Source organism: Petaurus breviceps, unplaced genomic scaffold (assembly GCF_028583685.1).
Source record: "Petaurus breviceps papuanus isolate PSGF00001 unplaced genomic scaffold, PetGlider_PUasm1.0 175, whole genome shotgun sequence".
Taxonomy (NCBI): Eukaryota; Metazoa; Chordata; class Mammalia; order Diprotodontia; family Petauridae; genus Petaurus; species Petaurus breviceps.
In genome coordinates, this window is record NW_027185764.1 from 63,917,280 (window position 1) to 63,937,302 (window position 20,023).

General features: G+C 39.9%; 2 protein-coding genes and 1 pseudogene across 2 annotated transcripts in view; 1 reads left to right on the plus strand and 2 right to left on the minus strand.

Moving 5' to 3' along the window:
* Positions 1-20,023, minus strand: part of SHB (SH2 domain containing adaptor protein B) — a 352,341-nt gene that overhangs the window by 234,420 nt on the left and 97,898 nt on the right. Inside the window, exon 2 of the mRNA XM_069085291.1 lies at positions 6,676-6,796. Coding sequence (XP_068941392.1) covers positions 6,676-6,796 — 121 coding nt within the window. The remainder of the gene's footprint in view (positions 1-6,675; positions 6,797-20,023) is intronic.
* Positions 3,410-4,411, minus strand: LOC138158935 (large ribosomal subunit protein uL23-like). The gene is made up of 2 exons (XM_069085292.1): positions 4,075-4,411; positions 3,410-3,598 (listed from the first exon to the last, which is right to left on the minus strand). The coding sequence occupies exons 1-2, from the start codon at positions 4,381-4,383 to the stop codon at positions 3,440-3,442; spliced, it is 468 nt and encodes a 155-aa protein (XP_068941393.1). The 5' UTR covers positions 4,384-4,411; the 3' UTR covers positions 3,410-3,439.
* Positions 10,607-12,041, plus strand: LOC138158936 (small ribosomal subunit protein eS26-like; annotated as a pseudogene).

Below are 20,023 nucleotides of genomic sequence, written 5' to 3' on the forward strand. Positions count from 1 at the left end.
GAGAGAGAGAGAGAGAGAGAGAGAGAGAGAGAGAGAGAGAGAGAGACTATGCTAAGTGCTTTTTTTTTTTGGAGGGGAGAAGGTAGGGAAATTGGGGTTAAGTGACTTGCCCAAGGTCACACAGCTAGTTTTTGTGTTAAGTATCTGAGGCCGCATTTGAACTCAGGTCCTCCTGACTCCAGGGCCAGTGCTCCATTCACTCCACCACCTACCCACCCCTTGCTAAGTGCTTTTTACAACTATTATCTCATTTGATCATTTGAAGTAAATGCTAAGATTTCAGCTAGAGAATAGTGAAACCCAAGACATAATTTTTTCCCCCATTCAAGTTCAGATATCCCCTCAAATCTACCCAAGGAGCCCTTCTGTGGATCTCACGTGAAGAATCCCTGACCTAATGGAATGCCTCATCAGGTGGCAGGTTCTCCCTCCCTCAAGATCTTCAAGCAAAGATGGGAGGACCATTTGTCTAGGATGTTACAGAGTGGTGGTTCTCAAACATTCTGGTCTTAGGCTCCCCTTTACACTTTTAAAAATTAAAAAAATTTTTTTAAAAAAAAGTTTGTATATGTGCATTATATAACTCATATTTATCATCTTAGAAATGAAAACTATTAAATTTTTAAAATAATTAATGTATTTTTAAATAACAATGAAAATTTTATGCTAACATAGATAACATTCTAATGAAAAATAACTATTTTCCAAAATTAAGAAAAATTCCATGAGAAGGATAACATTGTTTTACAAAGTTTTGAAAATTTCCCTAATGTCTGGCTTAACAGAAGACAGATTCTCACATCTGCATTTGAATTTAATCAGTTGGGATATGTTGTTTTGGTTGAAGGGTAAAAACAAAATCCAGCCTCAAACAGACAAGAAGTTGGAAAAGGGTGTATCTCAGCCGAATTATATCTTAGTTTTATTACAAAAAGAGTTTTGACTTTGCGGGTCCTCTGAAACGGTCTTTGAGAACCTACTGTGTAAAGCATACACTTGCCAAAAGGATTCCTTTTCAGATATGGATTAGACTCAGGGGGCCTTTGAGGTGCCTCACAACTCTGAGATTTTGTGACTGCCCTTCCAGTACTATCTTTATGTACAATAATCCTTTCTACCTACTTTGCTTTCACTAATCCTTAACTTAGAATGTGATTCCCATTCCTATCCACCAATCCAAGTCCTGTACAGACATTTTGGAAATGTTTCCTCCATGAAGCCCTCCCTAGTATCTTTCCCTTCTCTGAATTCCTGCAACAATTAGGTTTTATTTTGAACACATCATTTATCTTTGCTTATATATTACCTTTTATTATTCTCTACTTTATCTCCCTGGCTAGTTCATTAAGTTCCTCCTGTGACTGTTATATCTAATTATCCTGTGGCACTGACCCTTAGCATAATACTAGGTGGCCAGCAAATGCTTAATTAATAAATATTTGATTCTGGGCTTTTAAGTGTATCAGGAAAATGCAACATCCAGATCTGCCGGGTCAGCACAAAAGCATCATGTTCCAGGATCTGCATCCTACAGGTTGCTGCTCATGTGAAAGTTCCCACCTCATTCCACTTTGTTAATTTGCTTTCTGTGGGCCTTTTTTTTGCAAGGAGGCCTGAAAGTAAATGTGCAGGATTTTTGCCCCCAAGTCTCATAATAAAGGCTGAAAGCTTTTTGTTCCTTCCTTGCTATCGTGTTATTCATCAGGAATGAGAACTTTTAACACAGACCCTATGAATAAAACTGGAAGCAGTAAAGGAAAAAAAAAGTCTTATAGTTCAGAGAGAGGCCTATTTAAGTAAATGACAGAAGCACAGAATTTCTTTTAGTGGCTGCTATTGCTGTCCTTGCTTATTAATCCAGGATTTGAACTGTAAATAGCTGAGGGGAACATAATGATCTAGCAAAGTCGTTTTACTCTGCTCTGATAGTTACCCTCATATTTCTGAATTAGGCATTATTTTTAAAAATCGCATTAACTTGAATTGCATATAAGCAAAACGGAATCAATATAAGGTAGTTCTGAATCAGAAAAGTCATGCTTTTCCTTATGTTTTCTCTGGTTTATTTTTAATGGCATCGCTCTAAACAGATCTCAAGGCAGGAAGACAACATAAATCCTGCACCTGCCTATGGGTCAATAACAAGTAATACAATGATAACAACCACCATCAACCTACTTTAAATATAGCTTTCAATTCAATTAATTTGCTCTATAGAAAAGGGGTATGTTCTGAAGATAATTTCAGGGTCAGCAAGGAGGACAGAAGCTGTTGTCCTTCATGGATCAGGTATAGAAATACTTGCAATATTTTAAAAAGAAAACTCAATGTACTAAACCTAATATAATTTAGAAAGAAGAGCAGCCAATTGAATATACTTTACTAGAAGTCTCACCACTAAGAAATCTCCCTCTCATACCCTGGCTCTATCTCAGCTCTTCTGCCAACCAGATCTGATGCACACAGGCAGGGACAAACTAAAAATAGCCACTGCATTGCAGCTGCAACAGAAATCACAGCTTCCCTCAGCTGCAAATGCAGGGTAGGACAGTTAAAAATTGTAGTGTGTGAAGAGAAAATGTGTATGGATGGGTGAGAGAGTGAGAGAAAGAGAGGAGAGAGAAGAGAGGGAGAGGGGAAGGGAGAGGAGAGCAGAGGGATCTGGGAATCATGTGCATTAAGAAGATACCCATAGAAGCTAATGAGATCACCCACTGAGATTATATAATGGAGGAAAAAAGAGGCCTGGAACAGAGCCTTGAGGGAAACCCATGGAAGAGGAATCATCAAAGGAGACAGAGAAAGAGTGGTCAGACAGGTGGGAGGAGAATCAGGAGAGACCGATGTTATGAGAAACCTCAAGAGGAGACAGTAAGCAGGATGGGACCATCCACACTATAAAGTATTTCAGAGAGGTCAAGAAAGGAGTAGGTATAGGGTACCACGATATGCCTTGTTCTCCACATCTTCACATAATCATCCCAGTCCCAAGAATGGGGACCTAAGTATTGCCCATCATTGTCATCATCTTGTCATTCTGTGCTGTACCTTATGGCCATAAATGGTCCCTTCCCTCCATCAGGAGGGAGCAGGCAACATGGGAGAGGAAAGCACAGACTTGGGCATTTCAGCATGACCAGCTTGTCACAAGGTATGGTGCTGGCTTCCTAGACCACAAACCCAAGTTCCCCAACCCCTCTTTCAAATTCCCAGTCAGCACTCACTTTGACAACCACAAATTTTTAACCAATTTCACGTGACAAACTGCACCAAGTAACTGGAGTTACAATTGGGGCTGTTTCTGTAAGTCTGAAGAATCTAAACCAGGGGTGGGGAACCTGCAGCCTCAAGGCCAAATGGGGCCTTCTGGGTGCAGCCTTTTTTTTTTTTTTTGAATATCCTGGAAAACTTTATGTAGGTGGAATGGGGACACAGCAAGTTAGATGATTCCAATTTTGTTGGCAACATCTAAAGCATCATAGTCTGGAGCAAGACGGACATAGGCCTTCTCTCCATCGGGCCGGATCAGTGTGTTGACCTTGGCCACGTCGATGTCATACAGCTTCTTTACGGCCTGCTTGATCTGATGCTTGTTGGCCTTGTGTAAGGGTTATGGGATTTAAAGATCTCCCATGCCCCATGGACGTGCTGACATAGCAGAGCAAGAGAAAGTGAAAAGCCGAGCTAACGGTCCTGCGGTTGGCAGTTGGCGGCGGTTGCCTTTTTTTTTTTTTTTGAGTTAGGACCCCTGCTGAGCACCGCCAGGGGCCGGAGCTGCTGGGAGCATGCTGGGTGGTTGCTGTGAGTGGGGAGAGGAGGACCTTTGCCTGAGGTAGCCTGTTCTGTTTTAAAGGCTTGAAAATGTGGGTGCTTTCTACTTTATCTACCTGTGCCAATATCATAACTACTCTGATGGCTTTCACTTTCTGGTTTTGGGACTCAGTCTTTTGGTATCTTAATAAATTTTCTAGTTTATTTCCCCAAATGGCAAACCTGACGTATTTTGTGATGGATAATTATATCAGCATATTTGTAATCTCTATAGGCATTGTGAATATGGCATTGCTGATACACCTTGACGTCCACAATGAAGACCAGGGTGTTGTTGTCCTCAATCTTCTTCATAGCAGACTCGGTGGTCAAGGGAAACTTAATGATGGCATAGTGATTGAGCTTGTTTCTGCGAGGGGCACTCTTCCGAGGGTATTTGGGCTGCCTTCGAAGTCTCAGTGTCTTGGGTCGCCGGAAGGTGGGGGATGTTCGGATCTTCTTCTTTTTGTGGCTATGGACACCCTTCAGCACTGCCTTCTTGGCCTTCAAGGCCTTGGACTTGGCTTCTGTCTTGGGGGGGACAACAGCTTCCTTCTTCGACTTCTGCGCCATGTTGGGGAAAAGGGTCCTGGGTGCAGCCTTTTGACTGAGTCCAAGTTTTACAGAACAAATCCTTTTGTGAAGTTTAGATTCAGTCAAAGGGTTGAACTTGAGGACCTAGAGGGCCACATGTGATCTCAAGACTGCAAATTCCTCACCCCCGGCCTAAATCCTAACCATCTCAGGGAATAACAGCTGCCATGGCTACAGAGACCCTGATACTAAGCCTCAATTGCTTCAGTCCAACTCTCTGTGACCCCATTTGGAATTTTACTGGCAGAGATACTAGAGTAGTTTTCCATTTCCTTTTCCAGATCATTTTACCGATAAGGAAACTGAAGCAAACAGGGTTAAATTGACAGCTAGTAAATATCTGAGGTCAGATTTGAACTGAGGGAGATGAGTTTTCCTGACTCCAGGCTTGGCTGGAGTCACTCTCCACTGTACCACCCAGCTGCTCCCAACGTGGTTCCTTAACGTCCTCTCTCCAAAAGAAAGGACCAGTGAAGCAGGCCTTGTCTACTCTACAAAGGGGAGGATGGATCTTGAGATGAGGAGCTAGCATTATATATAATTTTTTAAAATCTCCTGTACTTAACATTTCCAGGATGTGGTATGGACACTCTCTCCATGGAGATAAATTACATATCTTCAGTGACGTAGTGGATAGTTTCAGGAGTTGCTGCTGTGGCCAAAAACGTCCCTTAGCTTAGCTAGCTAGGCTGGTTCTCAGACATACAATTCATCACCGGGCACATATTCAAAGTCTTTTCAGTCTGCGAGGGCCTGTCAGAGCTTGTGCCCCACTAGCAAAGCCTTCGAGAGTTCAGTAAAGGCCTCCTCACTGGGAGAAGCCTTCAGCTTCGGACTTTTGTGGGAGCTCGAGTCTCTATCTAGCATAAAATAAAGGCATCTAAAACTACAGAAAGGCAGTAGCAGGGGTGGTGTCATGTATAGACAGGCAACCCTAGAGTTAGGAAAGTCATAGATCTTAGATGGAGAGCGGAAAGGAACCCTCTTCTATTACAGATGAGAAAACTGAGGCTTGAGCAGATAAGTAATTTGCTCAGGGTAAAACACTGTGGTTAAGTATATGAAGGTAGAGTTTGAATTTGGGTCTTCCTGGCTTAGCATTCAATCCACTGCAAGGTCCGGTTTCAAATCCTGCCTCTGACAGATACTACTTGTGTGATCTTGGGCACTTACACTTACACTCCCAATGACCAAAGCAACTCTCTCAGGTTCTAAGTTAACAGCTAAATTCCTAATTTATATCCACAGAGATTCACATCAGGAGTTCCCCACACCAACAGAGCTCCAAACAAACAAACAAAAACATATCTAAAACAAATTTTTTACATTCATCTAAATAGCATCATTAGCTTTCAATTATCTAATGAGAAACAAAAGCAAACTTTCTCTAACTATTAAAAGACTGGGAGACTCCTAGCTACTGCTCAGTTCTAAGCCCAGGATTCTCAATACATATTCACCTTTGCCCAATGACTCTTCAAAGAAGTTGGTTTTCAAAGGATAAAATTAAAATCAGGAGGATGGAGATCAGCATTTTCAAAGGATGTCTGAATAAAAATCTCATTTTTATGAGTCAATCTCTTCTTCCATAGCACATCATAAAAAAATTCAACTCTTTGTTATATGATATCACAACTGGTCACTATAGAAGTAATAAAATTAGTTTCTATAAAAATAAACTTATTTCATTATCAATGCTTTAGCTAAAACAACATGACAAGTAAAAAAAAAAAAGCAATCCAGGGTAGTATTCCAAGAAACAGAGTGTCCAAAAGAAGCCTTCAAAATGATATTAATTAAAAATTTAAAAAAGCACACAGAGAGGCACCGGTATATACTAAAAAGCAGCCAAAGACATCAAGGAACAAAATTTTTTTTTTGGTGCCTTAGAAAGATATTATAGCTTCCTAAATCTCTACCAAATTACTTCAATGTGTTTGGCTAACTCTTAAATTTAAATATTTCCCCCACACACACTTGTACCCCCCATCACTGGAAAACAATCACTGGGAAAACCTGCCTTTCCTTCTCCCTCTTTTCTCTGACCCAAGTCCTTCTCTGGAAACTCATTTTCCTCCAGGACATACTCACAACTTCAGATGGGCCTTCACTGACTTTCCTTAGGAGACACCAAATCAAATAACTTTATTTGAAATGTGACACCCTGCTCCAAATCTTGCACATGCGCACATACACACACACCATCTCATCCCCTTCTACCCTGCAGCTTGGGTTTGATTTCTTTATCTGCAGGTCGCTGGCCATTCTTACCTGTCATGATCCTCTGGGCTTCGTAGGGCTCCATGTAGCCAGTACTTTCCCCCTTTCCTGCTTTATTTTTCAGCTCACTCTTGGCATCAAAGGGATCTGAGTAATCGTCTGCAATGATAACCTGAAATGAGAAAAATTTCGTTTATGTTATTGACACTGTTTGCTGATCTATTTGAAAACCAAAGGTTGGGCCCAAAAGCATTAGTTAGTAGAGGGCCAAAAAATTAAATAAAGCAAGAGAGTTCCTGGAAGTACATTTCCCAGCACTCCTCAAACGTACTTTCCTTACTGGACCATAGAGAGTCCCAAAATGCACAAATTCTTCCCTGAAGATAATTATTGTACAATATTCTTTAATCTCTCCCCCTCTTCTAATATGGAAAACAATTATCTCTTGGGTTAGCAGAAAGCAACTTGGTGAGATCATTGTACTTTGAAATGATTCTTATATGAGGCATATACCTGAAAGAGGTGTTAGAAAAGAACTAGAAACATAGTGCCCATTAAAAACTGGGGGATGGCTCAAAACAGTATATAGTGTTAAGGAAAATTATTATGAAATAAGAAATGACAAACAAAAGGATTTCAGAGAAACATGGGAAGATACATATGAATTGACACATAGTAAACTAAGAGAAATCCAAAGAACCCTAATGCATGACTTTAATGACATGAATGACAATATCCTTAAAAGGAAGTCAAATTCTGCAACCACCATTCATTTTCTTTCTCCTCACAACCACTTTCATTTCTCAACAAATAATGAGGCAAGGACCATTGGCCTGTGGACCAATTCTCATGGAAAGCATTCTCCAGATTAGAATAAAGGGGCCTGCAATTGAAATCTTTGCTCTACTACTTACTTCTGGTGTGTTCCCAAGCAAATTATACTGCATATGTCTGGCCTTTAGTTTTCCTCCTCTGTAAAGTCAGGGAGTTGGTCTAAATGACTTTTGGGGTGTCCCCAGCCCTAAAGTTATAATCCTAAAATGAAGCCAATGAGAAAACAGGAATGGGTCAGACAGATAATGAAACACCTCCCTATTCTCACCAAACAGGAAGGTGACTACTGGGGCAGAAAACTTTATACACCCATTTCATTCTTTGTACTTCTTCTTCCAGTGCCTGGATTATAATAGGTACTTGTTGGTTGATTAAAAATATTGTTGATAGATTCAGTCATTGTCAGACTTAGTTGCTGTAAAAAGTATGTTTGCATAGCTTTTCTTCTTTGTTCAAAATGGAAGGGGAAGAGAGTCTATTACCACAAATGGCAGATTTTGAAACAAAATTCATCAATAAAATTCATTTAAAAAAAATAATAAAATTAAATTATTCAGGGCAGCCTGGTGGTGCAGTGGATAGAGCACCGGCCCTGGGAGTCAAAAGGACCAGAGTTAAAATTTGACCTCAGATACTTACTAGCTGTGTGACCCTGGCCAAGTCTCTTAACCCCAATTGCCTTGCAAAAAAAGAAAAGCAAAGAAATTATTTATGTCCCAGTTTTATCAAGTTCACAAAGTATCTTGCTTTTCAATATTCTCAAGAGCACATTTAAATAAACGTTCATCTATACAGTACATACATACAGAGACTTCAAATCACTAAAGATGAAGTCCTGTAACATTTTCGGAATAAGACCACTATAGTCTCTAAAATGGAGAGTGGTTCTCCCTCGCTCAACACACAGCTTTAAGCATCATGCTTACGAGGGAGCCAATACAACTCTGGCCCTTTGGGCCTCATCTCCGTCAGAACCCTTTCTATGTTTGAAGGAAAACGACAAGAGCCAAATCATAAAGCAACGGGAAAACAACTGTTATTTGAGGTCCTGTGGGCTGATGCCAACCACGAGCATGTCAGGAAGGCCCGACAAGATTCTACTTGAACAGGAAAAGCTCCTGCAGACAGAGACTTTACTGCCAGTGTCCCCCTTTGCTATTTAAAGGGCAGTCTTCTCTGCGGGGATGAGAGTAGACACTGGGCCAGCTTTTCATCTCATCCTTCTTATAGTGCAACCTCTAGCGACATAGAATAGGAAACTACCATCCTCACCCTTGCCCCCTATAAGACATGTGACTAACATCTGGAGCTTAAAGCTTAGATGAAGATCTAGAAAAATGCATTTCTCTATCACATTAGGGCAAGATCTTTGTTTTTTTCTCCTTAGTGGTAAGAGAAATTTTTTAACCCTTCAGTTATAGGATCACCCTCTATTACTGAAAAAGAAGGTTTAAAAGCTGACAGACACCCTCTGTACAATAAAAGAGGCAGTATGGGACAGAGGAGAGAAGCAAGGTCTTATAGATGGAAAGAACTAGATTTGGATTTTGCCTCTTTGAGAGATATTGGCTATGACCGTGGACAAGCCATTTACTGACTCAGGATCCCAGACAATTCCCCAAGGAATGAATGAAACACATGAAAAATCATTTATTAAGTGGGGCAAAGATCACAAATTATAGAGGAGTTGCCAATCTGTACCAATGGAAGGAGTTTCCAGAGTGGGAGTCTTCAAGACCAATTTGGGGCAGAGGGAGAAAAATGTGTAAGTCACTGTGCATATAAAGAAAAACATTTCCTGTCCTTGTGGAGTTTACCTTCTTGGGGGGAGGGGAAAGATGAGTAAAACAGTGAACAGGTAATATAATTTAGGGAGAGAGAGGGAAGGAGGGAGAAAAGAAGGAGATGAAAGAGAGGAAGGGGGAGAGAGAGGAGAGGAAAAGGAGACAGGAAGAGGAGAAAGAGGGAGGACAAGAGAAAGTGAAGGAGAGAGGGGGAGAAAAAGAGAGGAAAGAGGGAGTCAGGGAGAGAGAGAGAGAGAGAGAACTAACAGCTAAGGAGATAAGGAAAGACTCCCCAGAGGAGGTGGCAGCTACGCTAAGCCCTGAAGGAAGTTAGGGGATTTGCAAATGGACAAGGGTGAGGAGAGGGGGCAAAAAAGGATCCTTTGTTTTACTTAACAACTGTAATGAATGGCTTGTTATTGCAGCTTTCCTAGTGAACTCCATGACAAAGACCACAGGTTGTCTGTCAGTAATGCATGCAGGCGCTGTAATCAGCAGTCCTGTCAGAGGGTGTCAGTGCTGGGTGCACTTCACACAAAGACAACAATGTGCATCAGGCAGCAGTAATTTCTCCTCAGAACAAGAGCAGGTTTCTTGGTAAAAGCCCCAGAGCTAAAACACCATCCATTTACTTTCCTGATGCTGCCTTGTCAAGAACTGATGGATAGCATCTCAGGCTCCCTGCTATGCTCCCGATTCCAGATGCTGACACCGTAATAGTCTCCTTTCTTTAAAATAACAGCACTAAAGTGACATGAAACAGCAAAGGAGCCTAATGTGGATAATGTCTTTTATTTGATATTTCTACTTTGCCATTTGCAGAAAACATTAGGGGGAAAATTATACACATGAACTGCTGTCAAACAGGATAATATCAGATGCTGATTTGGTTTAAATACAATGGTAACATCTCTCAGAGTTCAAGAGACCAGAAGGCAGAATGGATAAAATAATGAACCTTCTCTCTGAGATTTGATCTCATTTCTCTTGTCTCGATCTCCTTTTCTGCTAGTTCTATACATATAACAATACCTTTAAGTCAACATGCATTTATTAAGTGCCTACTATATGCCAGGCACTGTGCTGAGTGCTGAGGGTACAATGGAAAACAAAACAAAACAAAAAAACCAACATGGGGAAGCTAGGCGGCGCAGTGAATAGAGCACTGGCCCTTGAATCAGGAGGACCTGGGTTCAAATCCAACCTCAGACACTTGACACACTAGCTGTATGACCTTGGGCAAGTCACTTAAAACCAATTGCCTTGCCTCCCCCCCCCAAAAAAAAGAGAAGAAAAACCACAGTCCCTGCCCTTAAGGAGCCCGCAGTCTAATGGGGGAGATAATATACAAACAAATTGAGTACAAATGAGAAATAAACGGGATAAACTGGAAATAATATCAGGGGGAAGGCAAGAAGGTAAATAAAGTGGGTAGTAAAGGCTTTTTGTCAAAGGGGGCAGACTTTAGCTGAGTCTGGAAGAAAGTCGGGGAAGCTAGGAAACAGAGATGTAGAGGGAAAATGCAGAAAAAGGTCAAGTACTTTTTAAAGGGGGAAAAAAATATCATTTATCAGGACACCATTGGGAAGCCAGAGAGGAAAATTTTGGTTGCATTCAGTCAAAACCAATTTATTTGCTAAAATATGAAGCACTGAATAAATTGAAAATACTGAGGCTTACAGAGTATAAATTTAAGCCTTTGTTAACTTTTTTTCCCCCCCTTACAAGAGACCCAAGGAGCCAGGCTATATAACATGTTCAACCTGTACCTCCTAATTAGAATTCGATCTACAGATCAGAGCTGTCATAGAGCCTCTAGTTGCTTCTAGTCCTGATTTCACTTTAAATAAGAATTTACAAATTTGTAAGCTCTATAAAGCAGCTGGACTTCACTGACACATGGTTTCATTTCTACCTGCTGACACTTGCAAATTCTTTCAATAATAAAAAAAAAGTTTGGATTATTTTTAATAGTTGGAGTCCTAAAAATAGATTTAAATGAGTTTGTTTCTGAACTTTTAATTGGCATGTTACAGTCAAGAATGATCTTAAAAACTCACCAGATACTAAATTAAATTTTGGTCTACCTGCCTTTTAAAAGAATAGCTTCTTGGCTTTAGGCTTAGAATGTAATCAGCAGCTTGAAATGCTTAGTAAAAGTTGAGGTGGGTAAGCTTTCTACTTGGGCCAGCCACCACTTCCAAGGTGTTGCACATACCAGTAAATTACAAATGCCAACTGATCACTGTCCAGTTTTGTTTGTGGTAATGTCTGGTGGTAGGAGCCTTCCTTACATGAGGCTACTGGCTATGGATCCTTTTCTTTCAGGTCATAGAAAATCATACTACTGCTTTTTCAGTCCCTGGCCTCCAAGATGGCCAAGAAGAGGAGGAACACCGGGCGCGCCAAGAAGGGCTGCGGCCACGTGCGTCCCATCCGCTGCACCAACTGCGCCCGCAAGCGTGCCCAAGGACAAAGCCGTCAAGAAGCTCATCATCCGCAACATCGTGGAGGCCGCGGCTGTCAGGGACATCTCCGAGGCCAGTGTCTTAGACTCCTCTGTGCTGCCCAAGCTGTACGTGAAACTGCACTACTGTGTGAGCTGCGCAATCCACAGCAAGGCAGTGAGGAACCGCTCCAGGGAGGCCCGCAAGGAGCGGATGCCCACCCAGCTTCAGACCTGCCCAGCTTCAGACCTGCGGGTGCTGCCCACGGAACCCCTCCAAAGCCCATGGGAAGAGCTATCTGTCCATCAACATTCCTGAACCGATTAGAGGAAAATAAAATGGTTGGTCTATCTTAAAAAAAAGAAAAAGAAAAACAATCATACTATTGCCACATGATATCAGCTTTGGTTCCCATCAAGCTTTGTTTTAAACCCTCTAGATAAGTTGTATGGAATAAACAATCTCCAAATTCAATCAATCAACTTGACCAACAGAAAGCCAGAAATTCTCTTTTCCTCACTTTTTAACAAATGAAAAGTATCAGTGGTAAAATGCCTGTACTCCCTGTTACCAATGTTGAGGTAGAGGATTACCTGAACTCAAGTTTTGAACTGTCACCCAAAAGCCCACTGGGTGTCAGAAAATGGTTTGCCACCAACTTAGTAAGCTCCCTGGAGTAAAGGCCACCTGATTGCCTAAGGAGGGACAAGAAAAACGGAACAGATCAAAGTTTCAGTGCCTACTGGTAAGGAAACTGGGCTAGTTAGTGGGCTATACTTCCAGCTGGAGTGAGACAGTCTCAAAAACAAACAATTATCTGCTCAAAAGCCAAAATCAAAACCACAAAAGAAGAAGGCACAAAAAAGTTACCTTTCAAACAACATCAAGAGGACTAGCTTTACTAACACTTTTACAAGCAAAATACTTCCTTCTGGGAAGGTGGGACCCTTCTAATCAAAAGCCACTTCTGTTTTAAGGGCACAGATATTCATTATGCTTATCTCTTTACAATGTGATTTAGGTTAAGAATATCTGCCTCTTCACTTCTCTAAAAATGGCAATTAAATTCTTTGCATTTCTGAACAATGTTTATCAATTTCTACTTTTTACCTATTATTAAGTATGACTTGCTAAGTATGATCTGAATCCAGATGAATAGGAGATGGAGATGTGAGGAACAGAATGCAACTAATGTATATAGTGGGAGAGCAAGAAGGTTATTTCTTTGCAGAGGATGTTAGTATTGTGGGTAGTATATTGAGGATTAATTTAATTTAATTTTTTAAGAAACAGCCCCGTTTTAGGAATGGAGTATTCAGTCACCAAAATGGTGTGATAGGAGGGTTACAAGGAAGGTCCCCCTACCCAGTTATATATATATATATCCTCTACCTAACCTGACACAATGTTTTCAGTCCTAGCATTAAGAATTTATCCTTCCAGATTAAGATTTGCCCAATTCCCCTCCATTAGTAACACTCTGTTGTAAAAATTTATTCGATTTGATTTTCTAGTGGAAAGAAAAGCACTAAATAAGGGACAAAGGGAGAAATAATTTTTTGTATATGTGGGACTGCAACTTAAGACTGACCAATAATGCAGAGGTGTGTGTGTCATGGATCCTCTGGGCACATGAAGATTTTGTTTTTTTACTCTTCTCAGAATGTTTTTAAATGCATAAAAAAACATAGTGTTATGCAGGAAACTATGTTGAAATATAGTTATTTAAAAAGTTAAGTGTACAAACCCAGGAGTTAACTGAACCCTTGTCATACTTGGATGCTTTGAACTGCCGAGGGGGCACAACAGAGACCACTGGATGCCTTAATTGAAAGGAGGCCAAGAAAAGGCTAGTGGCATAGATAGAAACTATGGGAGAATGTCTCTCATACCCCACACTTGTGTTCTGTTCTGTGACTGGGACTCGAGTGGTCCTTCCACATAAAAGAACAATGCAGAATTCAAATTTGATTCTATTCTGACCATGACCCATCACATGTTCTTAGCCCTCAGTAGATAAAAATTGATAAAAGTAAAGCTTTTTTTGTCCTCACTTGTGTTATGAACTTCACACAATTATTTGTAGCCTACTGCAAATACTGAATTGCCTTTAATTCTCTTATATACAGTAACAGACTTAAGGAATGAAAAAAAAGCATTTATTAGGCTCTTACTATGTTTTAGTCTTTGTGCTAAGTGCTGGAGATAAAAATGGAGCAAATAAATACAAAGACAAAATATGGGCTGTTAGGTGGTGCAGTGGTCAAGATGGGGTCAAGAGTCAGGAAAACTCACCTTCCTGCATTCAAATGTGGCCTAAGACACTATCTGTGGTAACCCTGGGCAAGTCATTTTACCTTACTTGCCTAGGTTTCCTCATCTGGAAAAATGAACTGGACAAGGAAATGACAAATCACTCCAGTATCTTTGCCAAGAAAGCTTCAAATGGGGTCGCAAAGACTTGGACCCTACTGAAAAATGACTGAACAATATGAAGCCTACAAACACAACATAAGTTCTCTCTATGAAAGTGAAATATATTCTAATGCCTTTATATGAATGTCAACTTGTAACTTTGCATCTTGCTCATATTAAATGGAAATGACTATATTCACTTATCCAAGACACATTTACTTGGCACCTACTATGATTAAAGTCATAGAAACTCAGTTTGTGGGAATTTCAGAGGCCGTCATCCAGACCACTGTTCAAGCATGAATTCCTTCTAGGGTATCCTTGACAAGTAGTTGCCCATCTCTACAAAGATACCTTTTTACATTTTTTTTGTAAAGAAATATCTTTGTATCTCTTTGTATCTTTGTATCTCTACAAAGATACCTTTTTACATTTTTTACATTTCACAATTTAATTTTACATTTTACATTACCATTTACAAAGTAAATGATGGAGAACTCCTAGTTCAAATACTGCACTAGGTGATGAAATGCAAGTCAAATATACCAGGGAATATCTTTCAGAATAAGATTTCAGACCTGGAAAGGTCCTCAAGAGTTCTTTATATGCTTATTGTTTTTACTGTTATCGTTCATCATAAATACCAAATTCATGCACACAACAAGAGTTTATTGAGTGGGTACTATACTCATAAGAATCTCAAAGTGGGAACAAATCTTAGAGGTCACCTAAAAACTACCGTAGGTATTATAACAGACTTAAGTGTTAGGAGGCATTTTTATGTATTTTTCAGTCACTGAACTGGATAAATGAGATCAGGCGTCAGGAAATTAAACATACTTCTGGGTTGAAAAGAAAGCTTCCTCAATAACTTCTTTTTGGTCCAAAATCTAGGATGTCATCTCCCAAACGTTCATTACTTTCATATATTACTCTGCATTGTTCCCTAGTGATTTTTCAGCCATGGCACTCACTTCTGAGCATGAAACAAGACGATTGTGTAACTTCATTCTCCCTCATGTCATTCTGCATACCTCTTACCTTCTCAGCTCAGTAAGTCTGGATGACCCAATAGGTTTTTTTCCCCATCTCTAAAATCTAAGACACTAATGTAATGGCATCATCCTACGGAACCCTATGGACCAGATCCAAGATTGTGCAATATGGGGATCATGGAGATGTAGGTAAGTCACACTAGAGAACTAGCAGTGGCTGTTGGCCATTTAAAGGATAGACAGCAGGGCCTCGCATAGGAGAATATAGGGTTCGGATGCTGGGTTTGCTAGTTCCCTGCTATACTCTTCGTGGGAATATTTATCACAGCCCCATAATACTACTCTGTCAGGTTTCCAAATATATCTTAGCACTGGCTTCTCAGAAAAGCTTTCCTTTTTGCAATCATCCTACGTTGGCAAGCATTAATTAGGCTAGGAGGTGGAGTCTTCGCCCACAAAGTACTCCAGATGCAGAATGGAGGGGACTTCTGTAGAAATTATGATCTTTTGATAGAGAGGAAGTGATAAGAAGATAAGGTGTCCATAGCTTATAAAAAGCTACCTTGCAGGTTCACACATGTTTAAATGGTTGCACCTACATGATTGGCAGATGAACTGTCCAGAAGAAATAGCTGCTTTCTGTAGTTCCAAGACTTGTGCTATTGCTGCTGCTACCACAAAATACACTGAATATAGTAAAAATCTGGGAGTCTATTTCAATGCTGAGCCAAACCATTTGCTCCTCAGTTTACCTATTGGCATTTTTTTAAAGCAACCACAACTGGAGACTTAAAGTTTCTCTGTCTTTTTACTTAATTGGCACATTGCCACATTAACTTGATCATAAAATGACCATATAAACACCCCATGCTAAAAATACAGCATAATAATGCCTGACTAGACATATCATATAGCTTTTTGTTTGAGTCTTTAAGTTAATGAAATTGTTTTTGCCTTGCAATCTTGAAATTCCAAAGCAAAAGAGGGTCTTAAATTTTTTAAAATACTTTTTTATTTTAAAAAATCTATTGAAAAAAAAACTCTTTTAACACATATGCACAGTCATATATCCACAGTGGCCATGTCTAAACAATTTATACCTCATTCTGCACCCTAAGTCTATCACATTTTCCCCAGGAGGTGGGTACATGCTTTACTGGAGGTCTCCTAGGGTCGTGGTGTGGCAATACATTGATCAAAGTTCTTAAATCTTTCAAAGCTTCTTATCTTTTCAATAACAGTATACATTGTTCTCTTGGTTCTGCTCAATTCTCTCTGTATTCGTTCATAATACATAATTCCCAGGTTTTTCTGAAATCATCTATTTCATGATTTCTTAATATTTCTCAATCATATTCTATTACATCCACATACCCATAATTTTGCTGTAGTTTTGTATGTATGGGCCTTGCTCCTCTTTCTTGAACTCTTTGACTTAGTAGTAGTATTGCTGGGTCAAAAGAGTACAAAACAAGAATCTTTACAGATTTTTTGCCATCTTGCCTCAGCTGCCTTCTTACTCTGGAAAGTACCTCTGCCACTGGTGTGTTCTTCCTGGGGCTTCATCCCTCTGCTATGCCAGTCCCCCTCTTACTCTACTGAGTTCCTTCTGTGTTCTTCAAGTTGAACAGAGGTTCAGGCTAGCTAGGCTTCATTCCTTCCTCTCCTGACTCTGCTTTTGACTTTGCAAACTTCAGTGCCATGCCCCTGTACTGGAACCTCCTCTACCTCTAGCATTCCCTTTTGTGTACTGTTTTCTCTCATTAGAATGTAAGGTGATTGTAGATAGAGACTGTCTTTCTTTTTGCTTATATTTTTACGTAGCAAACATCTGGGAGTCTATTTCAATGCTGAGCCAAACCATTTCCTACTCAGTTTACCTACTCGCATTTTTTTTTTAAGCAACCAGAACTGGAGACTTAAAGTATCTTTGTCTTTTGACCTAATTGGAACACTGCCACATTAACTTGATTATATGGCCATATATATATATATATATAAATACCGCATGCTAAAAATACCTGACTAGACACTCCAGAGCTCAGCACAGTACATGGCACATAGAAAGTGTTTAATAAAACGTTTGTTGCCTACCAGCCGTTAAAGATAAAACACACGATGGCACATCAGGCAGACTGCTGGACTGGAGGGAAACAGACTCCCTCCTGTAGATCTTTACTAAATGGTGACTATGGGAGAGTCTTCTGGTCTCTTAAAGAGTCAGTTTGCTTATCAAGTTTTTTTTTTTTAAAGCAAATATCAATACCTGTAATATATAGCTCACAAAGGTTTTGTGAGGTTTAAAAGTTATGTATTGTGTATAGATGTTACAAAGTGATCTGGCAAACTTTAAAACATTATACAAATGTTAGTAATTATTTAAAAGAGAGGCTGCTCCCCAATCGCCTTAAGCTTTTTTTAGAAGAAATAATCTCCATTTATGGGAGAAAATATTCTATCAGGCCATAAGAACTTTTAGGATACTCTTTCTGAAACTCAGGAGAGCCAGAATGGACTTCACATGGGCTAGAATGGGATCCAATAATGCAGGCTCTGTGGGGATGATGGGCCTAGTTCATTTATTTAGTTATCAAGTTATCTCTAAAGGATCCCTAGAACACTATGCTAGGCACTAAGGAGACAGGATAAAAATCCCTGCTCTCAACTGTCTTAAACTCTCCTGGGGGAAACAGCATGTACAAGATAAGTCAATACAACATACATCTGAAATAAATAATAAGTAGTCAAAGAAGGCACTCCTTCACTTTTTCAGTGTTTTAATGATCCATCAGTGGGGATACCACAAGCACAGGTCACAGCCCCTCAACTTAGTACATGGTCGTGAAAATTTGCTATGGTCAAAAATGTCACCACCCTGCAATAAACCTAGTGATGAGTTTCTCTGAGCTGAGCGAGGCCAGTGCACTAAGACCAGAGACATAAAATCCACCCTATTATTACCCTTCATGTATGCTACATCCCAGTCAAACTGACTTGCTGTTCCTTGTACAGGATTTTTCATCTCCTGCCTCTGCCTTTGCCCAGACTGTCCCTCATGGCAGGAATGCTCCCCAAAGTCAATTCAGTCTCTCGGAATCTCAAGCTTCCTATACGACTTGGCTTAAGTCCTGTTCCTAGAAAGGGCCTTTCCTGATGAAGCCTGTTGTTAGGAGGGCCATCTCAGTCCCAATGGAATACTTGGTTTATAAATTCAAATGTATGTTGTAATGACATCTTATACATGCTCTCTCCCCCAGGAGAGTTTAAGACAGTTGAGGGCAGGGATTGCCTAACATAGTGTCTTGAACATAATAGCTGCTGAATAAATGCTTGTTGAATTGAACTGAACATAACACTCACATTCTAAGGCTTTCCAGCTTATGGTTCACTGGCATTCCTTTTAAGAGCTCAGGGTCATCTCAATGCTACAATGAGACACTATGATAGAACCTTTTTAGGGCCCCAATCAATCTAGTATTTATTGAGTATGTAGCAAGTGTGATCATGATAATAGATGAAAAGGATTTCACAAGTTCTTAAGAATTTAATCCTGGTTCCTAAGGAGACTGATTAAAAATATTGAACTGAGAAGAGGGAAGAGAGTCAGTCTCCCCTCCTGACAACAAAAAGGAATAAGAGAGAAAAGAGAATGAGACCCCAAATAAGAAGTTTTGTAGCAAATCTTCATAGTTGCATTCTTACATTGGCCATGTTCAAATATGCATCATTCTGCACCATAAATCAATCTCCTTTTTCTCAGGAAGTGGGTAGCATGTTTTATTGGAGGATCCCCAGACCTCTGATATTAAGAAACCAACCAAAATAAAAAATGAACTAAGCAAAAAAAAAATGCTTGTAGCAAAACTGAATCACTTATCTTCAGATGGGTAAATAACACAAAGCAATTAAATAAGGATATGCAATGTTAAGAAAGAACACACTACAAAAGGAGAGCAAGAATAAGGCAGAACATTTTTTTAAAAAATTAAGTTTTACTTAAGAGAACTAGTAAAGAAAACAGCCAAATGGAGAATCCAATAGAAAACTAAAAAAAAAAAAGCACAGAAACAGCAAACAGTAGATTTAGTACAGTGGAAAACTAATTTCACACAATGTAGACCAGCTGGAAATACAGGCTCACAAAAAAAATCATTCAATTATCCATGCTACTGGAAAATACGGAGACTCAACTGATAGACCTGGAAGATAGATCATGACACAGCCACCTCAGGGATTATTTACATCCCAGGGAATTTAGGGGAAATAAAAGAATCTGGACTCTATATTACACCCAAGAAAAATTTTCAGAATTAGTGAAAACAGCTGGCGAAATACAAACAGGAAAATCTTTCTCCTTTCTTTTCTTTCTCTTCCTCCCTCTGTATAGATATGCATGTGCTGTGCCTTCTTCTCCCCCTCTCCCATATAACAGACAGACAGAGAGACAGAGAAAACCCACAAGGAAGAACCCAAAAGGTAACTAATTTATACATCGCATGGTTCAAATCCAAAGTTACAAATATAAGGGGAAAATCTTACACAAACTTCCAAGAAAAAATGAATTAAGAATTTACTATAAGAATGCAATCAGGATCACTGTGGATTTTTCTTTTTCTGGTGAGGCAATTGGGGTTAAGTGACTTGCCCAGGGTTACACAGCTAGTAAGTGTCTGGTCAGAGGCCAAATTTGAACTCAGCTCCTCCTGACTTCAGGGCTGGTTCTCTATCTACTGTGCCGCCTAGCTGCCCCAAGGTGGATTTTGCTAAGGAAGACAAGAAAGGATTGCAGAGATTGGAATATAACACTTACAAAATTAAGAACGTGGCCCATGACTTCAAGATTGCCTACACCAAGACTATCTCATGTCATGGATTCCTTTGGCAGTCTGGTGAAGCCCTTCTCAGAATAATTTTTTAAATGAAT

Bases quoted from the DNA above. Each gene is read 5' to 3' on its own strand.
- LOC138158935 (XM_069085292.1), bottom strand. From the start codon at position 4,383: ATGGCGCAGAAGTCGAAGAAGGAAGCTGTTGTCCCCCCCAAGACAGAA. The intron at 3,599-4,074 runs GTGTATCAGCAA...CCCTTACACAAG, and splicing joins TCTTCATTGTGGACGTCAAG to GCCAACAAGCATCAGATCAA.